The sequence below is a fragment of the Drosophila nasuta genome, chromosome 3 (assembly GCF_023558535.2).
Source record: "Drosophila nasuta strain 15112-1781.00 chromosome 3, ASM2355853v1, whole genome shotgun sequence".
Taxonomy (NCBI): domain Eukaryota; kingdom Metazoa; phylum Arthropoda; class Insecta; order Diptera; family Drosophilidae; genus Drosophila; species Drosophila nasuta.
The window spans coordinates 47,043,217-47,067,372 of record NC_083457.1 but is presented as its reverse complement, the minus strand read 5'-3'; the positions used below and the strand labels follow the sequence as shown (position 1 = coordinate 47,067,372).

At 38.4% G+C, this 24,156-nt stretch overlaps 11 protein-coding genes across 13 annotated transcripts; 6 read left to right on the top strand and 5 right to left on the bottom strand.

Moving 5' to 3' along the window:
* The first annotated feature begins 69 nt into the window (after positions 1-69).
* LOC132794273 (acyl-coenzyme A diphosphatase FITM2) lies at positions 70-2,144 on the top strand. The gene is made up of 2 exons (XM_060804583.1): positions 70-917; positions 974-2,144. The coding sequence occupies exons 1-2, from the start codon at positions 383-385 to the stop codon at positions 1,723-1,725; spliced, it is 1,287 nt and encodes a 428-aa protein (XP_060660566.1). The 5' UTR covers positions 70-382; the 3' UTR covers positions 1,726-2,144.
* Positions 1,975-4,372, bottom strand: LOC132794274 (ganglioside-induced differentiation-associated protein 1). 2 transcript variants are annotated; one of them, XM_060804585.1, is made up of 5 exons: positions 4,068-4,372; positions 2,951-3,143; positions 2,711-2,893; positions 2,190-2,648; positions 1,975-2,103 (listed from the first exon to the last, which is right to left on the bottom strand). In XM_060804585.1, the coding sequence occupies exons 1-5, from the start codon at positions 4,191-4,193 to the stop codon at positions 2,087-2,089; spliced, it is 978 nt and encodes a 325-aa protein (XP_060660568.1). In that variant the 5' UTR covers positions 4,194-4,372; the 3' UTR covers positions 1,975-2,086. The 2 variants fall into 2 exon arrangements, with proteins under 2 accessions (XP_060660568.1, XP_060660567.1); XM_060804584.1 differs by lacking the exon at positions 1,975-2,103 and having other exon boundaries at positions 2,155-2,648.
* Positions 4,373-5,008: 636 nt separating this feature from the next.
* Positions 5,009-7,024, top strand: LOC132788891 (dehydrogenase/reductase SDR family member 4). The gene is made up of 3 exons (XM_060796552.1): positions 5,009-5,368; positions 5,430-5,832; positions 5,888-7,024. Exons 1-3 carry the CDS (start codon positions 5,106-5,108, stop codon positions 6,191-6,193), a joined length of 972 nt encoding a protein of 323 aa, XP_060652535.1. The 5' UTR covers positions 5,009-5,105; the 3' UTR covers positions 6,194-7,024.
* On the bottom strand, positions 6,311-6,958 carry LOC132788893 (charged multivesicular body protein 2b-B). The gene has a single exon (XM_060796554.1). The coding sequence runs from the start codon at positions 6,956-6,958 to the stop codon at positions 6,311-6,313; it is 648 nt and encodes a 215-aa protein (XP_060652537.1).
* A 243-nt stretch (positions 7,025-7,267) lies between the features above and the next one.
* LOC132788892 (EKC/KEOPS complex subunit Tp53rkb) lies at positions 7,268-8,073 on the top strand. Its single transcript, XM_060796553.1, has one exon. It carries the CDS (start codon positions 7,342-7,344, stop codon positions 8,026-8,028), a length of 687 nt encoding a protein of 228 aa, XP_060652536.1. The 5' UTR covers positions 7,268-7,341; the 3' UTR covers positions 8,029-8,073.
* Positions 8,057-10,648, bottom strand: LOC132788889 (pentatricopeptide repeat-containing protein 1, mitochondrial). 2 transcript variants are annotated; one of them, XM_060796548.1, is made up of 2 exons: positions 8,668-10,648; positions 8,057-8,591 (listed from the first exon to the last, which is right to left on the bottom strand). In XM_060796548.1, the coding sequence occupies exons 1-2, from the start codon at positions 10,564-10,566 to the stop codon at positions 8,298-8,300; spliced, it is 2,193 nt and encodes a 730-aa protein (XP_060652531.1). In that variant the 5' UTR covers positions 10,567-10,648; the 3' UTR covers positions 8,057-8,297. The 2 variants fall into 2 exon arrangements, with proteins under 2 accessions (XP_060652531.1, XP_060652532.1); XM_060796549.1 differs by having other exon boundaries at positions 8,394-8,614.
* A 63-nt stretch (positions 10,649-10,711) lies between these two features.
* Positions 10,712-11,346, top strand: LOC132788894 (protein Asterix). Its single transcript, XM_060796555.1, has 3 exons — positions 10,712-10,953; positions 11,031-11,111; positions 11,172-11,346. The coding sequence occupies exons 1-3, from the start codon at positions 10,798-10,800 to the stop codon at positions 11,259-11,261; spliced, it is 327 nt and encodes a 108-aa protein (XP_060652538.1). The 5' UTR covers positions 10,712-10,797; the 3' UTR covers positions 11,262-11,346.
* Positions 11,277-12,757, bottom strand: LOC132788890 (ubiquitin thioesterase OTU1). The gene has a single exon (XM_060796551.1). The coding sequence runs from the start codon at positions 12,581-12,583 to the stop codon at positions 11,528-11,530; it is 1,056 nt and encodes a 351-aa protein (XP_060652534.1). The 5' UTR covers positions 12,584-12,757; the 3' UTR covers positions 11,277-11,527.
* A 1,238-nt stretch (positions 12,758-13,995) lies between these two features.
* On the top strand, positions 13,996-14,443 carry LOC132792154 (uncharacterized). Its single transcript, XM_060801404.1, has 2 exons — positions 13,996-14,119; positions 14,192-14,443. Exons 1-2 carry the CDS (start codon positions 14,102-14,104, stop codon positions 14,360-14,362), a joined length of 189 nt encoding a protein of 62 aa, XP_060657387.1. The 5' UTR covers positions 13,996-14,101; the 3' UTR covers positions 14,363-14,443.
* A 1,176-nt stretch (positions 14,444-15,619) lies between these two features.
* Positions 15,620-16,221, bottom strand: LOC132791636 (uncharacterized). Its single transcript, XM_060800645.1, has 2 exons — positions 16,116-16,221; positions 15,620-16,050 (listed from the first exon to the last, which is right to left on the bottom strand). The coding sequence occupies exons 1-2, from the start codon at positions 16,131-16,133 to the stop codon at positions 15,889-15,891; spliced, it is 180 nt and encodes a 59-aa protein (XP_060656628.1). The 5' UTR covers positions 16,134-16,221; the 3' UTR covers positions 15,620-15,888.
* Positions 16,222-19,056: 2,835 nt separating this feature from the next.
* On the top strand, positions 19,057-19,740 carry LOC132788265 (uncharacterized). Its single transcript, XM_060795595.1, has 2 exons — positions 19,057-19,152; positions 19,216-19,740. The coding sequence occupies exons 1-2, from the start codon at positions 19,096-19,098 to the stop codon at positions 19,738-19,740; spliced, it is 582 nt and encodes a 193-aa protein (XP_060651578.1). The 5' UTR covers positions 19,057-19,095.
* The last annotated feature ends 4,416 nt before the right edge of the window (positions 19,741-24,156 follow it).

Sequence of the window (24,156 nt, the reverse complement as noted above, 5' to 3'; positions counted from 1 at the left end):
ATCGAAGCTTTGCACAGCTGCTGTCAGCTGATTGAGAACTGACATTCGCGTGTTTGTGTACTCTGACATTCACTTGTCGCAGCATGTTGTTCTATTTTTTGTAGCTGAAGCAACAGCTGCATATTTTGATTAAAAATATACCACAATGAGCAAAAACCAGAAATAAATCAACGACAAAAATTTATTGTGTTAAGTGAAAAGTGCAAATTGCAAAAAAGAGCATAGTGCAGTTTAGTCCTATGAAATTCTTACAATTCAATCAGTACAGTTTGAACTTTGACATCTGAAAACTTACAGCCGCTTTCACTTTTTTACCGTAACCAAAAAGGGCTATAATACAAGCAACGTAGTACGAGTATTCAATACTTGAACAACAACAACTATGGCCACAAAGCGACGTCCACTTCGGCCAAATCTGGGCGGCAGCGGAAGTAGCGGCCCTCAAAGTAGTAACTCCAATATGAACTTTCGACCTGGAGGACCTGACATCACAAGATCCGAGGCACGCGGCACACGTCCCACAGCGGCTCCAACGAGCATACGCGAGATCCTCGTCATGGGCGTGATACACTTGTGCAAAAAGACCATCTTCTTCAACACGGACCTTAAGGTGGCGCTCTATTTGGGCAGTCTATTCATCATATCGCTCATTGGCGACTTCTTGCCCTTTCCCAAAACGTACTTTGCCCGCTCTGACAACTTATTCAATTTGTATTTCGTCAAAATCGGCTGGGGTTGGACTTTGTTGTTCCTCGTGCCCTTTACGGTGCTTTCGTCGTATACAATCACCTGTGGCGATATGAAACGCATGCTGAGACATCACTTGCCTCGAGTACTGATTGCCACATTCTTCTGGTTCTTCTGGACGAAACTGTTTAACATAGTGGAAACTTCATATGGTCGTTGCACAACGAAAGGTAAGCATGACAAGCATAGGAATATGATGTGTTAATACTTATACTTATTTTTGCAGGCTACGCAAGCAAGTCCAGCTGCCTAAAAGCAGGTCATTTATGGCAAGGTTTCGACATCTCTGGACACGCTTTCATACTCATCCACTCGAGCTTAGTGCTGATCGAAGAGGCGCGTCCCATTATCAAGTGGGAAACGATTAAAGAGCATCTGCGCAATGAACTGCACAATCGCAGTGTCTCCGAGACGTCTGGCAGCAATCCACTGCGTGCTCTTAATGAGGAACAAATTCGTAGTCTAAAATTTTTGTACAATCGCTGGACGCCCATTATTCGCACATTGTTCATTGGCATGGCTGCCCTGCAACTGCTCTGGGACATCATGCTAGTGGGTACGATGCTGTACTATCATCGCATGATCGAGAAGGTGATCAGCGGCATCATTGCCATTCTTACGTGGTACTTTACCTATCGCTTCTGGTATCCCACTAATGGTCTCTTACCCGAGGCGCCTGGCAATGGAGTATTTTACTATCAACGCGAGAGCTTTGTGTTCAAGCGTCCCACGCATTTGCCAAGCTGCTCAACGCAGGCTGGTGTCCAGGTGTCGCCAGGTGGTGCAAGAGCAAACGCCAATGGACAATGGCAGTCGGGTAAACTAGGTGGCCAATCGCAACAGCAGCAGCAACAGCAACAAATACCCACCTTTATGGGTATGCCGCTGTTCACCAATGTGAAGGCAGCTGCCTCAGCCGCTAGTTTGTTGCAGGCCGAGCAGAAGAAGCGCGAACAACAGGCAAGCTTGGAGAGTTGAGCGATTTGATTGAAACAGAGCAAAGATGACAGAGAACAGGAATTGAATTGTATGTGAATTGACGAATTATAACCGAGGTTGTGGTTAGAAAACACTTTTTGTACCAAATAGAACTTAATACCATGCGATTTTGTTTTATATATATATAGTATGTATACTTGTACATGTTCTACAATCAAATTAAGGAGCACTTTTGAGGCTTGGCACAGTGTGTGTTCTTCATGAATATGTACTTTATTTGGGCAATTTGTCCGCTCTATCGCAATCTGTCTTTTCGCCTCTTCCTTGTGACTTCTGCAGTCCATATCTTGCATTGTTGTTACGTATGCAGTAGCTTTAAGCGTTCTTATTCGTTTCGTGTTTATACAATGTGCCCAACTTTAACAATAACAAATAAAACAATAACAATAATTAACAAACATTTGCCACCTACTTGTGCGCAAAGGCTGCGAACATCGCCATACCCAAGAAACCGGCCGTGGCTCCCACTTTGTAGTTCGTCGGCGTCATACTCCACATTTCCTTGAGTATCTCGAAATTGCTGTTCGGGATTAGCTTAAGGTACGATGCTCGTTGCCTGAAGCGCATAAAGTAACGCTCCACCCTTGGCAACTTGCCATGAGCCCAGTAATAGTTCTCGAATCCCAACTGAAAAAGACGCTGCAGCAGAATTCCAAAGCCAACATCAGCCAGTGTAAAGTCATCTCCAATTAGCCAACCATCCTTATTATCTTTTTCCATTTGTTTCTCCACCTTGAGCAGTAGATCAAGCACCGCATCAAGGACCCGCTGGAAATCGGCACGTGATGAAACCAACTCTCGGCGTCGCAATTGAAGATTTAGTTTCTGGTTTAAGGCAGCACTTTGAACAATCGATTCGCTTAACTGGCTACGCAAGAGTTCAACAATTTTGTGGTTGTTCTCTGTGGGAGATAATCCATCATAAGCAACAAAAACCTGCCTGAAACTTGTCTAATCTACTCACTGAGCAGCGCTTGACGCACAGGTCCAATGAACGGAGCTTTTGGCACTAGTTTCAGATCATCGTGGATAAAAGATCCCAGACTTAGAGCACCGATTGGAAGTCGAGATAATTCTCGTTCAAAAATTGTCACTTTACCAGCTTCGAAAGAATTTGGATTGTATGGCTTGAGAAGTGGATGCGACTCTGTGGAATTCATAAAATTAATCAACTTGTATATAAATAATGCATTAAACTTCTTACCTCCACGATATTTGGTTTCCACATAGTTGATGATGTGCTGAGAGTTGGGTATGGTAAGTATTCCATCCTGCAGCACTGGCACGTCCCCCTTGGGATTCAGATTTAGGAACCAATTCGAATATTGCTCTCCATTGCACAGATCGATCATGTACGGAGTAAATTCAATATTTTTTTCATAAAGCACCAGCAGCACCTAAAATATAAATAGCAAACATTTTTAATTGAGAAGAGAGCTAATTATACGAACTTCATTGTTTTGATTGATTGATTAAATTAGTAATTGATTGCATTATAGACTTAATCGGTAAGAGCTAGGAGGCTGCACTTGATATACAAACGAATTTGTAACTATTAAAGATGTTGTTACTCCTAGCTTTGGTTCGTTATATTTTAATTTGATCGATATTCATCATATTTCATATCATTGCAATCCTTGTCTTATATCAAAAGATTTTTTTATTGATAATATTTTTCAACTGCCACATTCGAAAATAAATGATTAAAAATGTTGAAATTAAATTAGGGCTTATAAAAAATATTTAAAAGCTTGTCGAATACATAAATTCAACTGCATTATTACATAACTTTATATTAAACATTCATTGTTTGTCGATAACATAGACAAAATAAATAACCAAATACAACTGCAACTATTCCTTTTGTTGTTATATTTTAATTAGCAAATGTGTCAAACATTTCATGACTCTCTAATTCAGTGAAATGAACTACGACAAAATTGTTTTGTTTATTCATCAACAAAAATAAATAATTTTCGAGAGCTCAGCTCTCTATACACTTCATTAACAACTATGAATCGTATGTTCGCTAATAGCTATCGAAATCTATTCTAATTATTAGTTACTAATTTGAGAAGCCATCATTAAAACACCCTCGTCACGCATGATGCTACATATTAAGTATTGTGTACTCATGCAATGGATGAATCAACTTGAAAACATAGAACTCTAAAAATAGCTATTGCTGTGATTATTCGAGTTATTCAGAGTCATTCGCGACTTTAATGTTCATACTCGTCGTATATATGTGAATTGAATTTGTGTGCACTATTTTTAAAATATCACATGACTTTTGGCTTGCCGCTGTTCGATCAACTAACTTTTTGTGAGTAAAAGTTGTACGGATGAAAGTAGAGCACAAGTTTGTCATCCTTAAAGACAGGAGCTTTGAAGTCCTGTGGCTTAGGCGCCACTGGCGCGATTTCGTTGCCTTGATGGTTGCTCATCTCAGAGATGGTTTTTCGGTTGGGTTTTCACAAATAAGCGAAAAACTTTTTGCAAAAGTCACATGCTTTGCATTTCGATTTGCAAAGAAAAAACCCGTTACTTTCCGCAGACTCCGTCGAAAGTGGAAAGGAAGCCGACTTGAACCCACTGAGCTATGCGGAACGACTAAAAGCTGGTCGCTGGATTGCGGTTGGAGCAGAATATTTTAAAAAAAATTGAGACTGCTACTTGCTGTACGAAGTAATTTACACATTCTGCTGACAGAGAGTAAATACATATGTATGTATATGCATGTGATTGTGGTTGTCCTACTACTGTTCATATTAAGTTAGTGTTCGCTCCCATAGACGCTATTTGTTTATCATATTTATCTATATTTTTTTTATCATATTACGCCATCCATCACTATCATATCTAGCTATGTTTATTTAAACTGTTAGCGTAAATTCTGCTGTCTACAACAAGCAAAAATGTATGCAGTTACTTATAATAGGCCAAATATATCGAATTGTAATAGAACAAATAAAAAATGTTTTTGCAAAAAGGTAGATTGATTGCAATTGACAATGTAGATATATTAGTTATTGCACTGATTTCGAATTTTTAATTTGTGATACAGTTAAGGTGGTAATTGGCGATGTAATTTTAATAATATATAATATACAAAATAAACAAATTACGTCATTTAAAGTGCTCGATCACTTTAATCATAATCCATAACTTGCATGCATGGGGTAATCTTAATTCAAAAGTCGCGCCATCATGTAGGCTTCGGGGCGAATGGTCATTGAAGTAACAGCAATAAACAACAACAAATGTTGTTACTGGAAGTGCGCGTGAAATGAGATCAATAGAAATCTCATAAGCAAAATTGTCTGATAGCATCAAATAATCGAAAAATATAAACAACTATGTTGCAGTTTAGCAAACAATTGTTGAACAGAAGTTTGACAAACAATTTCAGCTCAACCACTGCGGTCTTGGCTGGAAGTCAAGTCCAAAGTACTTCAACGATTAGAAATCTTAATCAATTCAACAACATTGGCAACAACGCTGAGAAAGTCAGCAACAACTTGTGCCATAAGCGATTGTCGTCGACCAGTCAAAGTTCAACCTCCAGCAGCATGAAGCGTTTAGCAGGTAAAGTCGCTGTGGTCACCGCTTCAACAGACGGGTAAGTTGGGATTAAGATATTTACGTATACGCGATAAATTCTTAATATTGCACATACGCAGCATTGGATTTGCCATTGCCAAGCGTTTGGCTGAGGATGGAGCCGCCGTTGTGATCAGCAGTCGCAAGCAAAAGAATGTTGACAATGCCTTGGCCGAGCTGCGTAAATTGAATCTGAATGTTCATGGACTCAAGTGTCATGTTAGTGAAGCTACTGATCGCAAGCAGCTCTTTGATGAGACCATTAGCAAGTATGGAAAACTAAACATTTTGATAAGCAATGCAGCCACAAATCCTGCTGTGGGCGGCGTGCTCGAGTGTGATGAGAAAGTCTGGGACAAAATCTTCGATGTGAATGTGAAGAGTTCATATCTGTTGGCCAAGGAGGCACTGCCCTACTTGCGACAGGAGAAGGGCTCCAGCATTGTGTTTGTCTCCTCGATTGCGGGCTACGATGCTTTTGAGGTGAGTGCATCAGCTTAATGCTACTGTAGCTTAATGTCAATTGGTCAATTGACAGCTTCTCGGCGCCTACTCGGTGAGCAAAACTGCACTCATTGGACTAACAAAGGCAGCAGCCAAGGATTTGGCACCTGAAGGCATACGTGTCAATTGCCTGGCACCCGGCGTCATACGCACAAAGTTCTCCAAGGCACTTTATGAGAACGAGGCGGCCAATGAAGCAGCACTCAGCAAGATTCCCATGGGTCGATTGGGCACCAGCGAGGAGATGGCTGGTGTGGTTTCTTTCCTGGTGTCCGAAGATGCTGGCTACATAACTGGTGAATCGATTGTCGCCTCTGGCGGCATGAGTGCGCGTCTCTAAAGTGATTCAGGCATACTTATTTATTATGTCTTACAAATATAGCAAAAGTGTTACAAAATCGAAGATACAGGAATTAAGATCGCAGTTAATTTGAATGTTATAATAATAATTAATCAACTATGAAGAACGTAATTTTGCCAGCTGGTCTGCAATGTCCTTTTCGGTACGTTTGCCCGCCGAGGTGCTTACTTCAAGATCGTCCGTGCCCGTTGATGGTATGCCCGACATCTTGCCAGAGATTTCAATGCCAATTTCATCGAGTACCTTGTTGACCACATCGTTGGACTCCTCCTCGTCACCCGATTCGTTAAGCATATCATCGAGAGTATCGTTGATCATCTCGTCGGTCATCTCCATTCGCATATTCGCCTGCTGGAAGTCGCGCACAGTGCCCGCTATGGCTTCCGGTCGCATCACCTTATTCATGCTGGCCATTGTCTTGGCCGTGGTGCCCATGGCTTCACCCAGTGCAATGTTGGCGCCCATGTTTTTGTTCTGATATCCAATGGATTGTATTTTGCCAGAAGCTGCATAGCTGCGTGATTTCTGCTTTCGTATCTCCACCAATTGTTTGGCCAAAATGCGGCATGCATCGTTATTGCCAGAGGCTGCATTCCGTTTGATATCCAACATCAATTTCTTCTCCTCTTCCTCCAATTTGCGTCGCTCTCGCTCGATGTCGCGTGTTGCCTTCCGCAGACTGCGATCATTTTCGCGTTGCTGCTCCTTGACAGTGGGTTTCTTGCCAAATATATTGTTGAACATTTTGCGCAATTTTCACAGTACGAATATATTTTCTATTTGCTTCTGAATGGATGAATCATTGGTAAATACCAAACTCAAACACCAAAACAAAATCAGCTGTTTCATCACAAAGAGTGAAGGGCTTCGTGTGAATGACAAAATGAATAGAGTTTAAATTTATGGAGAAAATTACAGATGTTGGAATTTTATTTCACATTTTAAACATATTTTTTTTAAACAGTTATTTGTAACAAGTTTTACATAGATAATAAACAATTGTATATTCGCAAGTTCCATGCCCCCGCGTTCCTAAACATAAAACAGCTGTTTCTGTTCATTTTGTGTGAATTGCAAATTTAATGTGATTTAAGCTTCACGTTTTGTATTATTGTTCCTCTACGAATATGTCTGCTGATATAATAAAACAAGGTGCAGAGGGTCGCCTGTATCTGGGTGACTTTAAGGGCGAATCATGCCTGATAAAAGAGCGATTTGTCAAGAAATACCGTCATCCGGAATTGGACACACAAATAACCCGGCAGCGCATGAAGGCGGAGGTTAAGGCATCTAGTCGTTGTCTGGCTGCCGGCATTCTTGCGCCCCGCATTCTCCATTCCGATCTAAACACCCACAAACTGTATATGGAATACTTTGGAAATGCTCAGACAGCAAAGAAGTTTATACAAGACACAGTTGCCACCGAATCGGATGAAGAAAAAGTTAAGGAAAAGCTGCTGGAACTCTGCAGCCGCATTGGAGCTATAATTGGGCAAATGCATGCAAATAACATAATCCATGGCGACCTTACTACATCCAACATCCTCATCAATCAAAATCCAGCTGCCAAGAATGAATACGATGTCATTCTCATAGACTTCGGACTGAGCCACTATAATCAAGGGGCAGAGGATAAAGGCGTCGACCTCTATGTCCTGGAGCGGGCTCTGCTCAGCACACACAGCGAACAGAAGTATATCTTTGAGTACATTCTGGCCGAATATCGTCGCAATTGTGGCAAGGATGAGGAAGTGGTCATCGCGAAGTTTGACGAAGTTCGAGCTCGTGGACGCAAACGTACAATGATTGGCTAAATTCTTATGTATAACATACACAATAAACACTTTAATTCAACAAAATGAGATATTTTTATAATGGAGCTAAATAATAATATAATTAAGATTTTCCTTCAATAATCGTTGTTCAATATGGTCAAATAAAATCATTTTCAGACTGCGATTTACAACAATCACCTTCTTTAGCTTAAATCTTCGTTGATATATCCATGAACTATAAACGATTGAAAACGTTTGCTTAACATAATAAATATTTTAATTCAAGATTATAAACACTTCATTATTTCTTATTCTAGTCTTTTCGTGAAACTGACTTCACTTGGATCATCTCTTAGCTCGGCTATTTTGATTTTCTTAATGTACTTCCGCACTTTGGTTTTGCGTTTCACTTCCTCGTGTTTAGTTGGCTCTATGCCCTCAACAGGTGTTTCCTTGTACTGTGCATAGGGTCGTTCTTTCAGTTTATTGACTGCATCCTCGAGCTTTAGACCGGTAAGACCATGCTCCTCCAGAAACAGTCGATATTTATCACAGAATTTCGAATGTCCTTTCTTGAAAGCAGTTGTTTTGGTTGACGGATGCTGTTAGAAAGAAACGTATTCATCTTTTTTTTTAGTAGTTTAGTAGTAAACTAGTAAACTAGTAGTTTACGCTTACCCTGGCATCAATGGCTCGTGCGCAACCTCTGTGAAAATTGAATAAATGCCGTAGGAAAGGTTCATTCGGCTTGATGCCCTCTTCCAAACTTAGCTGCATGATTTCATTGATATAAGTGAAGGATTTCTGTGCACAACCTTGTCGCAACATGGCCCCTAATATGGCGATATTCATGCGTATATCGGCTGCTTGCATTTGTTGCAGCAACTCCCGAGCCTGCTCTTGGGTGCGACAGCCCAGCGCCAAGACACCATAGGTGACAATGTCTGGCCGCAATCCTGTGGTGCGTATCATTGTCAGCACTTCGCGTGCACTTTCATAGTCGAAGCGCATCGAGCGTTTTTTGATGAGTATGTTAAAGAAATCAATGTCAGCCTTGAGGCCAATTTTGCGCACAAAACTCAACAGTTGCTTCTCGGCGGAATTTGTTGGTGGTATCACCTCTAGCATTGTGGTAAAGCTCTTGATGTCAGGTGTTACTTTATGTGCCAGCATAAGGTCCAGGTACCCGGTAAGACCGCCGAGCAGCAGAAAACGTTCATGGGGACGTGTGACTTCATTTAAGGCAACTAAATTGTCCAATTGTCCTCCTGGCAGCAGAAGATTTGGCAATTCCATAGCGACTTCCTCTGATGATGTAGTCGGAGTAACCGCAGTTGAATTGGTTGCGATGCTTAAGCTATTAGACTGCTCCTTAGCAGTTATTGCTGTCTTCTTGGGCTCTCCACTTGCAGCAATCGCTGCCAACACTTGCTCCATGGACTCCAGTTCACCGAATCCACAATCGCGCACACAGCGCAGCATTGCATTGAAGCTATAGTAATCAGGTTCAATGCGCAGCTGAATCATCTTGTGCCACGTGAGTAGCGCATAGCGAAATCCTAGTTGCTCATTTCCAGCACATGCTTGCAGCAGAAAGTTAAAAGTACTCGCGGTTAAGGGAAGTTGCCGCTCCAGCATTTCATCGGCCAACATGTAAGCGGTTTCCACATCTCCACAGCGACCATAGGCCTTGATCATGGCATTGTAATTCATCACGTTGGGCTCGTAACCCTTCTCCAGCATATTATCACGCAACTGCTGAGCCTTGGCCAAACCATCAGCTGGCGTAGGAGCATTGGCGCAGGCATTAAAGAGCGATGTGTAGGTGCCACCGGTGACCTTAAGACCACGTTGTCGCATCTTCGTATAAAGGTTGAACGCCTTGCGTGTATAGCCCGCCTTGGCACAGCCGCTTATCAACAGATTGTAGATGTAGCTTTCGGGTTTGATGCGATCTTCGCGAAGCATTTTCACCTCCAAAACGTGGATGGCTTCATTGATGCGCTGTTTGATCAAATGTTCCTTGATGAGGCGTACGTACTCATTGGTACGTAGCTTACGTGTATGTCTTGTGGGTCTGCTTAGGAACTCCTCTTCCTGCTGGTCGCCGGCATCAAGTGGAGTATCATCGGTTCCCAGCTTGGCATCGCCAAACACATCCGAATCACCAAAGTCGGGCTTTTTCACTTTTACAGTTTTGCTTTGTTGTGATGGCCTCTCCTCTCCTCTCTCTCCCCGCCACTCCTCTTCTAATTCATCATGAAAAGGATTGGTGTGCTTATTGGCAGCTCGTTTGGTTGGCCTATTCGCTTTCCCAGTTTTCCTTGGCTGTGATGGTTGGCTGACTTCCTCTTCTTCTATTTTATCGTGAAAGGGATTTGTGTGGCTATTGGCAGCCCGTTTGTTCTCTAGTCCCGCATCCTGGTCTGAAATACGCACGTGCAGCTGTCTTGTAAGAGCGGCCACATTTTGTGTGTTGAACGCGCCGTTGAAACGCCCATAGTTCACAGATTGTCTAGCTTGGACAATGCGTCGTGTGTTTGTGATTAGAGCAAAGCTTAAGAAACGCAATGCCATTATTCTTTTCTGTAATTTTCCCCTATTTTTATGTAATTGAACAAGAGACCGCCGTCAACAAAAAGCCGTTGGTAAACTAGAATAGCTGTCATTCACCCTCATACGTATTTCCGGGAATGCCGACCAGCTGTTTTCCATAAGTCTGGCAACGCTCAGTCACATTCCCTGCTACGAATGAAAATTGCAGTTTTATTTTTCACCCAATTAATTCTAAATTAAACTTAATTTACAATGAGTATCACTGTCGATCCACGCCGCAAGGAGAAAATCGTTCGCTATAAAGCGCCCAAAAATCAAGGACAGAGCGGTGGCGCTAATGAGGACATGATGCCCGATTATATGAATATTCTGGGCATGATTTTCTCCATGTGTGGCCTGATGATGAAGGTAAAAAGTTGTCAACATCATCATCATAAAATATTAATGAAAATGTACCTAATGAAATTTGTATTTAATTAACACAGCTGAAATGGTGTGCCTGGTTTGCACTTTACTGCTCTTGCATTAGCTTTTCTAGTTCACGGGCAAGTGACGATGCCAAACAGGTAAATATAATGATTTGTGAATACGAATTCAAATTTAAGACTATTATGGGATTTTTCTAGGTGCTTTCCTCGTTCATGTTGAGCGTAAGTGCTGTGGTCATGTCCTATCTGCAGAATCCAGCTGCAATGACGCCGCCATGGGCTTCTTAACCAAAGAAATATTGATTTTTGTATACTAGCTGAATGAGTGGAACTTTTTATTATTGAATTAAAAAGAATGACAGTTTTGCGTGGATGTAGACAGATTTAAATAAATTAACCACTGAAGATTTAGCTAAAGAAGAGAAATAATAAAATAAGCAAAAAGCGCTTTAGGTTGGACAGTTCCAGGGCTCTCTATCTCTCTATGTGGTGAGTATGTAATAGGCGAAAAGAATAAAAGCCAAAATATAAATGCCGCCAAAGATCAGCACGTATTAAATCTCTCCGAAATTCGCATGTCCAGTTGCCTTGGCATGTTGCTGAGCCTGCGCTTGACCCACCAACATTAGGTCGCATTGCAGGCAACGCAAATTGAATTTGTCCACATTGGTGAATTGACGCGACGATTTGGCCTCGTTGGCCAGCTGCTCAGCCTGCTGATAGACGCCCAGCTCCTCGACCGGAAAGATGGTGGCAGGTGCTGCGCTCTGTGAAGTCTCCATGTATAGCGGATCATAGTGAATCCCATCAAAGAGCAGGAAGACACGTAAACCAAAGTTTTTGTCCTCTCCAAATCGATTGATGATCGCATTCTGTATGTCAACCACATCGATTTCAATGCCATAATAATTGGACAATATGGACACTTCGATGGCACCACCCCAAGAGTCAGCCTTCTGTATCCAGGCGCAGTACTCGGCATTCGATTTGCCCAATACAGCATCATTGTATTGCTGTGGATCGGCGGCGACCTCTGTTGCAATAATATGGCGCATCATTTCGCTTCCCTCGTTGTCCACTTTGCCGTTAAGCACAAAGCGTATGCTGGTGAAAAGGCACGAGTTGTCCGCTGGCACCACCTTCTTCAACAAGATTCCATTGAAGTCGCCATTTGGACCCGCTTCAACGGGTGCTGGCACAGGATTGGAACTGGGAGTGGCATTGGGAGCGCTGTCGGGGACAGCAGGGTCACTGCTTTGTGTTGTCACCTGTCGCAAGTGTTCGGCATCTTCCTCGGCCTGCAATCGACGCGCCAGCGCTTCGTCATCCGCCAGTGTGGAATTATCAGCCAATGCCACCGCTGCCTTCTCCTCCACAATTAGTGTCTCACCACTTTTGATGCCTGCAGCGATTAAGTTGCGCTGCTGCTCTTCGGTGAGGTTTAGTGGGCGTGGTGGATAGCCAACGAGAACATGTAACTGCGGCTCCTTGATTTGCGTTACGTGCGCTATCCGCGTTTTCAGCTCGGCCAACGTTGTGTTCTCGCTGAGGTCGCTTACTATGAATTGACCTTTTTTTGACTTCAGTTTAACACTAAATGAACCAGTCATTTCTGCCGATTGCTATTTGTTTATTATCCTGAGTGCCAAAGAAATGTATTTTGTTACTTTTTTCGTTTTAGGTGTTTAGTATTTTGGAATTTTGACTTAATTTGGTCAAGTGTTTTTTATTGTCTAATTTTTTGTCCTTTTTTTGTTTGCTTCTTGACGTTTAGCGATAACAGCGAGCGATAACTAATTAACATTTTGGATTGCTGTTAAATAAAAGCGAGCGTTCATTGTTATCAAAAAATATATCGGTTTTTATATCGGCATTTATTTTAAATAAAGGCGTCTTCTTGCTACGAATTAATTCATATGTTTATGTTAGTGATTGGATTTGAGCTTGATATAATGCTTTCATTTAATTATAGAAGCAATCTATTGATTTATATTCTATGCTAGGCTTATGTAACTTCGATTATAAAAATGTGCTATTTTTTATTGAAGAAGACAAGAAATGGCTGATTCTAAATATAGCAAGGGCAACCAAGCATTAATTGAAAACTGTTGAGAATCGTTTTCAAAATAATCGATTAAATTGATTGTAAGTGGATATCGTTTCCAGCGCTATCTAACCTAAATAACAGTGTGACCAAAGTAGCAAAGTTTAAAAAAATACTGTCCGTTAAATTTGGCGCCTAGGTTTCAATTCAAATTTTGGCAAGTACTGTATTTATTTAATAATTTGCACAAATTACAAAGAGGTGTTAAGTAGTTAATAAATATATGGTCCGACTTCACAACCTTCAGTGAGTGAATTTATTGTCATTTTTACTCAGAAATAATTCTTATTCTATGATGAAATATAGTTTCTAATGCTAATGTTTGCCTATTGTTTAGTATCAGCAATTAGTTGAGATAATGTACACATAATTATTGTAAAACTAGTAAATCAAGTAGACGCACATTTCAAAGCTGAGGTCAGTCGGCCATAGAAACTGCTAATCAATATTAAGTGAGAGAGGCGTTGTGGCATTGTCAGAGGCCGCTTTCGGCTAATGGTCAAGTCAAACAGAACCAACTAAGGAAACATAAAATATCGAAAAACCACAGCGAGATGTCAATCAACAAAACAATTTAGCGTTGGGGCTAGACAACAATGATGCCAATATTAACAAAGCGTCTTCAACACAAAAATATTATGGTTCAGTTTGCCTAATTCTTATTTTTCCACACGTCTAAAGAGCCAAAAAAAACGCGCCTTGCGTGGAACACTAAAATCACATTTAATAGTCCAAACAAATTTATTGTTGGGCTCTCGCGGTCAAGAAATACACGAAACTTTTACAGCGCGCGCTTGCATTATGACAATGTGTTGTTTTAATTTCTACGAAAGACGAGCGGCGCTTGCGCACAGCTCAAGCTCATACTCAAACTTAAACTCAAACTGAAGCTAAAAGCGGCTCGCTGATATAAATAGATGGCTGCCGAAGTCTATGTTCAGTGCAAGTCCGTCAACGCGAAACGCGAGATCATCAATACACTTTAACGTGCTCACCTGAAGGAAGTGCCCAGCAGTAATTCACAATGAAATTCTTATTATTGGTGCGTCCATCAGACATCTGAGAACTGTTCAATGGATAACAATTATTTACGGATTACTTCCTACTTTTTTAGACCGTGTTCGTCTGCCTCGTTGTCTGCTTCATGGCGACATCTGCTGCTCCCTACGAGGAAGCCATTCCCGAGGGTATTGAGGGTCCTGGAAATGAGCCTGTTAACCCAAGCGATGATCAGTCCATCCTGCTCAAGCTGAAGCTGCTGAAGAAACTTCTGTTCCTGGGTTAATTGCCGAGAGTTCAACAATTGATTAGCATACTTTGTGTTTAGTGTTTAATGCGGATACCTATTAAAAATAACTACTATATATCTTAACAGTTGGCGTATTTATTTCTTTAATTAATAGCTCGAATTTTGATTACTGAATTTCGAGCTGCTAAAAATAGTCGAAACCAGAAATGTATTGTTCATGTATAAATGGTTGCATAGTCTAATATATTTCATGATTTGATTCATCAATTTAAAATCCTAGACTCTGAACATAGAATCAGCTATGTAGATTTTTAAACTCTGTGTTCTATGCAGATTAAATTGCTTTGCAATTCGCTCACTACCTCTTCTTCTATATTATATGTATATACTATTATATAAATGTCCTTAAATCGAAAACATAAGTAATTTGGTAGTAATAATGGGCAACGATATTAATGACATGCAGGAAATCATTTTGTTGGATTGCTTCATTATTTATGGATTCTGATGACAAGTAAATAACATAAAGAAATAATTTTATTGAAATCAAAATAAAAATAGAATAATATCAACCTAGTAAACATTCAATAATGAGTTTTTCGTCAGCTTATTCTGTTTTTACGTGGCTCTCATCTCTCGTCTAATCATTTTGATATTTTGTTGTTTTCAATAAAATTAAATATATTTATTATTTATTTATTTTATTCCTCTGCTTACACTTCATTTTATTGTTTTATTGTGCTTAAAAAAATGGTTGCGAATTTTTCTGGGAAAAGGATTTTTAATTTGCTGTATGTATCATATCATTTTGAATAATTTTGATTATTTTTATTTCATGATTGATTTCATATTTCATAATTCTCTGGCGAAAATGACTGTGAAAAAAACGTATACCAAAAAATGTTTTGTTCTGAGTAGAGATTAATCTTATAACTCTTGATTAATACTTCCATTAGAGCTAGGAATAATTTTGGAATTATTTTTCTGTTTAAAAATAATAAATTAAATTATTAATAAATAAATTCGTACGTAAACTAAAAATAAACGAATTTATTCGTAAATTATATTGTATAATAAGAAAAGTTTCAAAAATCTATTTTGCGTTATTTATATAGTGTCAAACCAGAGCTATAAGAGTAACTTTTATTTTTTTCTGAAATTGTTTCAATTTATGTTTTTTCACTGTAAATACGAGTAGTTTCGCAAGCGAAAACTTTCACCAGAGAATTAAGGATGAGAATAAGATATAAAATAAAATACACGCTCAAAGTCTTCTCTACTTTCAGGCATATATTTCTCTTTTTGTGATTTATTTAATTAATTTAGATTTCGTAAATACTCATGTAAAACTGCTGCATTTTTGTGTTTTATATGTTTATCCATTTATTTTGTAGCGGTGAACTGAATTTATCTCTAAGGTTGGTGCAGCGCAGTGCCTAGGCTAAAGCGAAGAGGCGAAGTTCCCAGTTTATTGTGTGTGTGTGCGTTTATGTGTGTGTGTTTGTGGTTTGTACGTAGACTAGACAAGACTTGAACAAGTCTGATGAATATGGCTTCAGAGCTTAACCGAGCAGCAGCTTCTTGATCTTCTTCAGCTTAAAGATAGCCTGAGGATCGTGAGGATTGTGGACATCCGACTCGCTGTAGATGTTGTCACCTTGCAGCGTCTCATCCACGGGCACCGCAGACACCAAAGCCACAGCAGCGAGGCAAAGGAAAACGACCTGCGACGACATGTGAATGGTCAAAGTAAGTAAAAAATACTTTTGATCCCAAAAAGGAAACTCACCAAAACAATGTACTTCATAATGATTGTGTGTGTGTGTGTGTGCGGGATATGCGAAGGCAACTTGTTGAGTTGTTTAATTCCAAAATTGACTGCAGCTGTTGGTTACAGCGCCGGTGGCTTTTATATCCGAAAAAAAGCAGTTGGCAGTTACCCTTAACTCATGATAATGTCATATGTAAACTGCATATGGTGCGTCTTCGCCGATACATAAACAAAGGCGCATTAATAAACGAGTCCGGTAAACAAAAAGAAGAAGAAAAAACCAAAAATCGAAAACCAAAAGAAAAAGTTGCAAAAATTGCAAATGACTTCGATGCGAGATACAAGTTGGAGTCGACGTTAAAGTCTTTTAGCCCTGCTGGGCGTCCATCAGTCTATATGCTTATCGCAAATATTATAAGGTGAAGCAGCATCAGAAACTTGTCTGCTGCTGTAATTGTTTGCATTAGCTAAACAAAAGAAGTCTTTGCCACTGAAGTAGTCAAGCCGCTGATTAAATGTCACCTCATACTCTATAAGAAAACACTAGAAGAGTTGTACAACTCCAAAAGTTTACAAGTGCAATGCTTAAGGCGCATCTGCTAGTTCATCACTCCACCACGTAACAGCATCTGAAGGTTATGTCAACATATATCGCATATACAACTCGTTTGGAAATCGGTCAACGGAGCAGCTCAATTGATAAATAGTCAATTCCCCGACTCCACCTTAAACACACGGAAGATGCGATAGTACAGCGAACAAATTTGCGAAAGTTAAACAATGATATTCAAATTAAAATATTTCCATTCCCTTTCTATCGTTGGGGGTCTGTTAATCAAATAACTCGTATCATCATCGCGCAGCATCTTCAAGAACATTCACAAAATTGACTCAAATAACTCACACGATGCCATAAAATGAATCTGGTCAGCAGCAACAATAAATATTTAGCACTTCTAATAGCCATCACAGCAAACGATTCAAAACGTTAAATCAATATAAAAGATTAAATTGGAATGGGATGGGATGAGTTGGGCGTTACTACTACGATGATGAAGACTACTAATAACAATAAATACAATAAGATAGAGGTCAACATGTGACTTAATTTCTTATGTATTATAGTTTAAGTTTTATTTTTTGTTTTATTATAGATACCAAAGTTATTTTTCAAACAACATTTGCATAATAAGCGTTGACAAATGCAGTGCACTTTGAGGTGAGGACGACGACGATGAATTGATTAAGTCGGAAGTAAATGAATGATTTTTGATAAGCTAGCATATTGAAAATGCATAGACAATCGTGAGTAAGCATATTTGTGAGACATGCTAGCTGAATGTATCAGAGTGTGAGATAAGTCCAAGTATTTATGCAAATGTCTCCACTGGAGACTCTCCAAACACAAAAAAAGTTGCCACACTCTGCGATCGCACAAAAATGCTTTGGCTTATTGTCGGATGATTAGACAACAAATTACAAGCATATTACGAGTACAGTCAAAAATCCTTTTGATGGACATCGAAGTTCAGCTTAACCTTCTAAGCCCCAAGAATATTTTGAGGCACCCATGATATTATTTGCACTTTGTAAGTTATTTTAGTTACCATATATTTGTCAGTTGGAAATAAGCATAGAATATTTAATATTTGAATATTGCCGACTATAATTCAAGTGACTTCTCTTTTTTAGATAATTACAAGTATGAAAAGTACAGTCGAGTGTGCTCGAATGTGAGATACCCTTTTCAATAAAATCAGAACAGCGCGGTATTAATTTTAAAATATACCAAATTAATATACCACAAAAATACTGAAAATATGCTAAATGTCATTTTTGGTATATCGATACAGTACTACATTAAGAATATATCATAGAATGCAAAATATACAAGATTGTCAGGAGAGACCTTATTACAGTAGGCGTTTTTCTTCAATAACTTCCACAACTTTTATCTGATCGCAATCAAGTTTTCATGAATCATAAAAACTATAGTTATTGTTGTATCCACCAAAATTACGCTCGTTATTCTGTACAAGTGCTGTTGAAAAAAATCTCTATCTCTTATAGTCTCTGAGATGTAGGTATACGGACGGACAGACAGACAGACGGACAAATTACTTAAAAGCCACTCGCTATCTTGGGAATTAGATGGTTAACTTAAGCAAATGATTTGTTATAAAGGGTCGACATTTCGTTGCTATATTACTTAAACTTCATAGAAAAAGTTGCGAAGAGTAAATGCAGTCTTCACTGTAGCTAAATATTTTGATCGAGTCATACCCATCGACATCGAAGTCGACATCGTCACCGGTCTCATCGCTGTGTCGTCGATTCGTCTGGCGGTCCAACTATTCGATGTCATTGTTAACCCGTTTTTTATGCCCATGGGCAACTCAATTAGCTCGTAAATTATAGTAGCTCGACAAAAGGGCGTGGTTGCATCGCACATGCGTGCGTGTGTGTGTGTGTGTGTTTGATGTGTTAACTATGGGATTGCAATTTGTTTACAACCTGCCGCCTCCAACTCTCACTCTCTTTGTCTTTGTCTAAGATAAATTTACACGGGTAAACGACGAGTTATTTGCACATGTTGACAATTTTAAGATTGTTAAATGAGTGAAGATTGTGCAAAATGGCTGGAAATTTCGGTTGGTTGATATATAGGCATAAACATGCGTAACAGTCCGTTATATATCTTCAAATGATGCGCAAATGTGGGTTAAAAGCCTTGTAACCTTGACCTCATTAGAAAGAACACACATGCTGAACGCATTTAAATTATAGACTAATTTTTTAACTGCCCTCAAACACACACACCGAAAATACAAAAGAGGTTGATAAGAATCTGGGAAGCTCGATGAAGCGATCAGTAAACAGTAAGCCATTAACTCAGGCGACGTGGTGTGACTTTAACTACAATATTTATCCAAAATTCATTCATTTCGAACTTCAGTTCGAAATAGTTTGCTATCATATTTTATATGTGGGGAACTCAATGCATACATATCGACTTCTATTTCTATTCACCTGGACTAAACTTTGCGTCCTCGGCGTAAGTTGGAATTGTGTTTGATAGTTATATCTACCATATAAATATTTATGATCATTTGTTTAGCTCAACCTTCAGTACGATGAATTCTATTCAAAGTCTTTTGTTCCCAATGATATCTTTGTCAGCTATAGCGTTGAAAATATGGAGGAACTCAACTATAATATGACTGTGAGGGAACAATTTCCTGGCAAATTGTTAATGCATGTTTTTGCTCGCCGGTTGGATAATGTTCCTGGCGGATCGAAGACCGTGGAAATGATAAAAATGAAGAATTTAGATTTCTGTAAAACACTCGAGTCGCTGCGCAATTTAACCTTAGATGATCTACAAGGGGAATCCTTAATGCCATCGACATTTTTGATGTCCTGTCCGTTGACACCGGGTTTCTATTATGTGGATCATGGATCTATTGATGTCAACTTGTTTCCACTGCGCCTTGAGGATGGCAGATATTTGGTGCAATTCGAATTGATTCAGGTCTACGATGAGGTCATCAAATTACTCAATTGTAAAATCAAGTTGAGAAAGAAGAAAAGTGAAGAGCCACCTAAAAAGGAGGATTTATTCTCCTCAGAGGAGAAAACTTAGAAAGATAAATACTTACACAAAATATTTACATTCTAATAGAGTATTACTGTACCCACTATATTATACGGCTTGCTTTTTGGATATCTTGTTTAGCCACTGGATGAGTTGTAATTTATAGGGAAGATAGCTGGAATCAAGCGCTGGACTTGAACTAAAAACACAGTTTTAACTAAGTACATAAGTAAAAGCAGAGAGATAAATTATGCGAAAGCAGAGCAGAGCACAAAACCCGAATACGAATATGTATCTGATAAATCATACCTAAAAGAAGAATCTCCATGCACGGGACCATAAATTTAAGTACGAGTATTTTTATTGCAGTTCGCCTGTTTGTACCAACAAATAGCAAGTGCAAACAACAACAACAACAGTCAACTTAAGTAGCAGCAGCAACAGTAGCAGAAGCAGAAGCTGCGACAACAACAGCAGCATCAACAACAACAAAAAGAAATAAATGTAAAGGGGGTTCGGTCTTAAGCCGCAAAGTACAGTGAAAGTGACGTAATGCGGCGATGTGTTTGGCAAATATAAAAAGAAAATAAAAGCATTAAACGGCGACAACAAAGTAACGAAAAAAGAAGAAGCAACAGCAGCGGAGGTAGAAGAAGCAGCAGCAACCACAGCAACAACAACGAGTACAAAACTGACCATTGATACGGACATTGGCTGCTTTACTCTCCATCTACATGTAATCTGTGTGTTGTCCGTGGTTGTTGTCTTCACTTTTTTCTCACGCACACACATGCAATTTGTACATGCATCGGATGTCGTGTCGTCTGTGTGTGTGTGGTTTGCATTTATTTACTTCATCTGGTTTCTTCGTCTTCTTCTTCTTTTTGATTTTGCTTTTGTTTTTGCTGCTACACTTACAATTCAATGTCAAACTTGATTCGCTTTCTTTGTGGTTGTATTACGACATAAACTAAAAAACCAAAAAAATAAAAACTAAAAAACCAAGAAGACGAAAAAGAAGTATGTTAATTACAGCAAACCGCAGTATTTATGTAACCGGTTTTTTGAGCTTGCAATTCAATGCAGTTTCAATATTATTTTTAGGCTGCTGGCTGCACCTCTTGACCTTGGATATTCTGTACATACATAGATCGTAGTCGGTGGCCATCTCTGTGGTCAAGCTCATGCATTATGCAGCGCAGCTGAATGTTCATCAATTTTTATGGTTTATATAAGTAAAGTAAGGTATTTAAGGGACGGCAGCCCATAATCATTACACGACTGCTAAACGATGTAGGCGTGCCAGCAGATTGCATTTAGATAGATCCAGTTTTTTCACTCAAGAGTGCCCAGAGTATATATAAAATAATTTGTAGAAAAAGTGCAGTAAAAAGTTTTGGTATATACATATTTGTAAAGATAAAGGGATATTTGCTTTTGTACTTGTTTATACAGATCAAATTAATGACAAAATTATGTTTAGAGCATAATAAATAATTTTAAGCGTAAAAAATTATTTACACAAAATCTCATAAAGTATTGCAATATTTTTAATTTTAATTGGATACAAATTGTAAAGAATAGTAAGAGTGCAGTATAAAGTTTTGCAATATTTTTAATTTTAATTGGATACAAATTGAAAATAATAGTAAAGAGTGCAGTATTTTTTGTAGTACTTATTAATTTAGTATTTAGTAATGATGAACAACGATCAGCTCATCACATTTAAATTCAGGGTTTATGTTATGCTTTTGCCTTGTAAGCTCTCAATAGCTTTAACATATTTGTTATTAAACAAAACGTATTGTGTACACGATTGATTTCAAAGATCAATGTTAAGTGATGTAATCAAAGAATGTTCACACTAGTAGACAAATAATGTTTTATTTTTTTTTTTTTATCTTTACCTGATTGTGTTGACTTAGCACTCGTCAATGAGCAAGTTATACTCTAGAGGTTGGATTATGTTATGAGTATAATGAAGTTGTTCTAACAGAATATGAGCAATTTGGTCAGTAACATTAAAATTGTGGTGTTTGTGTGTGTGTGCTTTTGGTATTTTTTCATGGCAAAAGTGTTTTTAGATAAAATGCAAATTCCCGTTAATTGAACGCCAAACAGTGAGCACTGAGAGCACTGAAATATAAAAACAAAGTCGGGTTTGAAAAATCAATTAGCAGCATAAAATACTTTTGGCCGTGTCGCGGGGGACTTGGTTGTTTTGTTACTAACACACATACACACACATATAGAGTGCTAGCTACACTGACTGCGTCTGTCGCTAGCATCAGCGGGGCAGCATCCCTCCCTCCCACACTCCTCCTCCTCCTTCCCCGTTAACGTGCAAATATCGAGCGAACTGTGGGAGCAACGAAAAACCGCAGCTGCTGCTTTAAATTTATGCCAGTGTGGCATTAGGAGCGTAGTTTGCGGTAGCTGCAACATTGCAATTGGCGAGGCGGTGCGCGGCGTGGGGGCGTGGCATATTGGTTAGGTATTTGGTAAGAACACAATATACAACAAAGTGAAATGCAAGAAATCACGGCCTTAGTTGTGGACCAGCGCACCACAAAGCAACAAAAGCAAAAAAAGTAAAAAACAAAAAAATAGAAACGCTTTTATGAATATTTATAACTCAATGGAGCATGAAAAAGTTTCGCAGGGCTTTATGCAACGCATGTACCATGCACACAAGTATCTTTCTCTATGCACACACATACACACATACATACATACATGTTATCGATAGCCCAAAAAAATAGAAAATAAAAGTAAGTTGAGCTTTTATAAAAGTTGACACAATTTGAACGGTGATTTTAAGTTCACTTCAAAAAGTTGTTAAGTGTGAGCACAGTAACGAGTATTTTAATTACTAAAGCAATTAAAAAAGAATACGTAATAAATTTAAATAAGTTTAAAAGTAAGTTTTGCTCTTATAATCAATAGTAAAGGAGATTTTAAGTGAAGTAAACAATGTTATGAGCTTATACATACATATATTAATTACATATTTTGTAGTTTAATGGTGACACTATAACCAGTATTTTAATTACTTAAGCAATTAAGAAATTTATCTCAATTATATCAATTTATTATTCAGTTGACAGCTATGAATGGCATTTTATTTTAAGTAATGCATTTCGTTTAATATAAAAGTTATGCAATTCATCTTTACCCACTTCTAGTTTTAAGCTTTTTTTTTTTGGTAAAATCAAATATTGATCTTTAGCTTCGAAGTGCGATTGACACGTGCCATTGCTAGCGCCATCTAGCGGTCGTTGCATGCAAATTGCAAAATCAGTGCGTGACTTGTGAGATTAAAATGGCGAAACTTGAGAAAATCACTTTTCTAAAAAAAGTGAGCAACAAAAAAGTTTGCACTAAGTATAACAATATTTGAAGCCATTGTTCGTTGTTTTTTTTCTTTACTTTTGATTAAATGCCCTTGAATGTTACGCACATGTCACATGTAATGCCCCCAAACAATAGTCAATGGCCAATGGCCGAAAAACAGGGTCGCTAATCATGTCGTCAATTTACAAGAGGGGCTAATAGCCAAATAATTTCGAATACTTTTATCGCACTGTAACAATTGACCAGTCGTAGCTTTTATGCGTTGACCATATTTCATATTCGTTTCTTTTTTTTTTTGTGTTTTTATTTACAGTTCACAAAAGTTTGCTTGTGTTGCCAATTTGACAACAATGATAATGATCACTATAAAAAAACAGCAAAAAGCGGTGAATTGTTAAAGGCAAAGAGTGGGAAATGTTATGCTTCCCCTCACTTTTTTAATCAATATTGCTCGCTACTTGGAATAATTATTGTATAATATATATATTCTTGATCAGCCGAGACGATGTGGCCATATCAGTCTGTCTGTTTGAACGGTTTAGAGTCTGTAATTTTTTTTGACAGCATTTGTAATATAAATGTACTAAATATATTTTTGTAGTTTTTTTTCAGTATATTAATTTTATTTATTTAAACGCTAATACAGCTCTGTTTTGATTCAGTATTTTTTCGGTATATTATTTCATCATCACTCTACCAATATACATTCCATTATATTTCAGCATTTATTCGGCATATTATTTTGGCACAATATATATGCATTTTGGTATATTTCAGTATTTATTCAGTATATAAATTAAATAAATAAATAATAAATACATTTAAACACTAGTACCGCTTTGTTTTGATTAAAATGTAGTAGTTCACGAATATACCAAATATAAGTGTCGGAATATTTCAATATTTATTCGGTATACTGCTTAATTTTTAATGAGAATGGGTAGAGGTTTTTTTATAGCCGGGTACATATGTCTGAAGCTTTCTTCGTTTATACAAATATACCCAAAAAATTTTAAAGACAATTCAATATAATAGCGAATATTTCGAACTAACAATAAGGTTAATTGTCAGCAATTCACATTGTGCTGTAATTTGAGTTAATAATTTAAA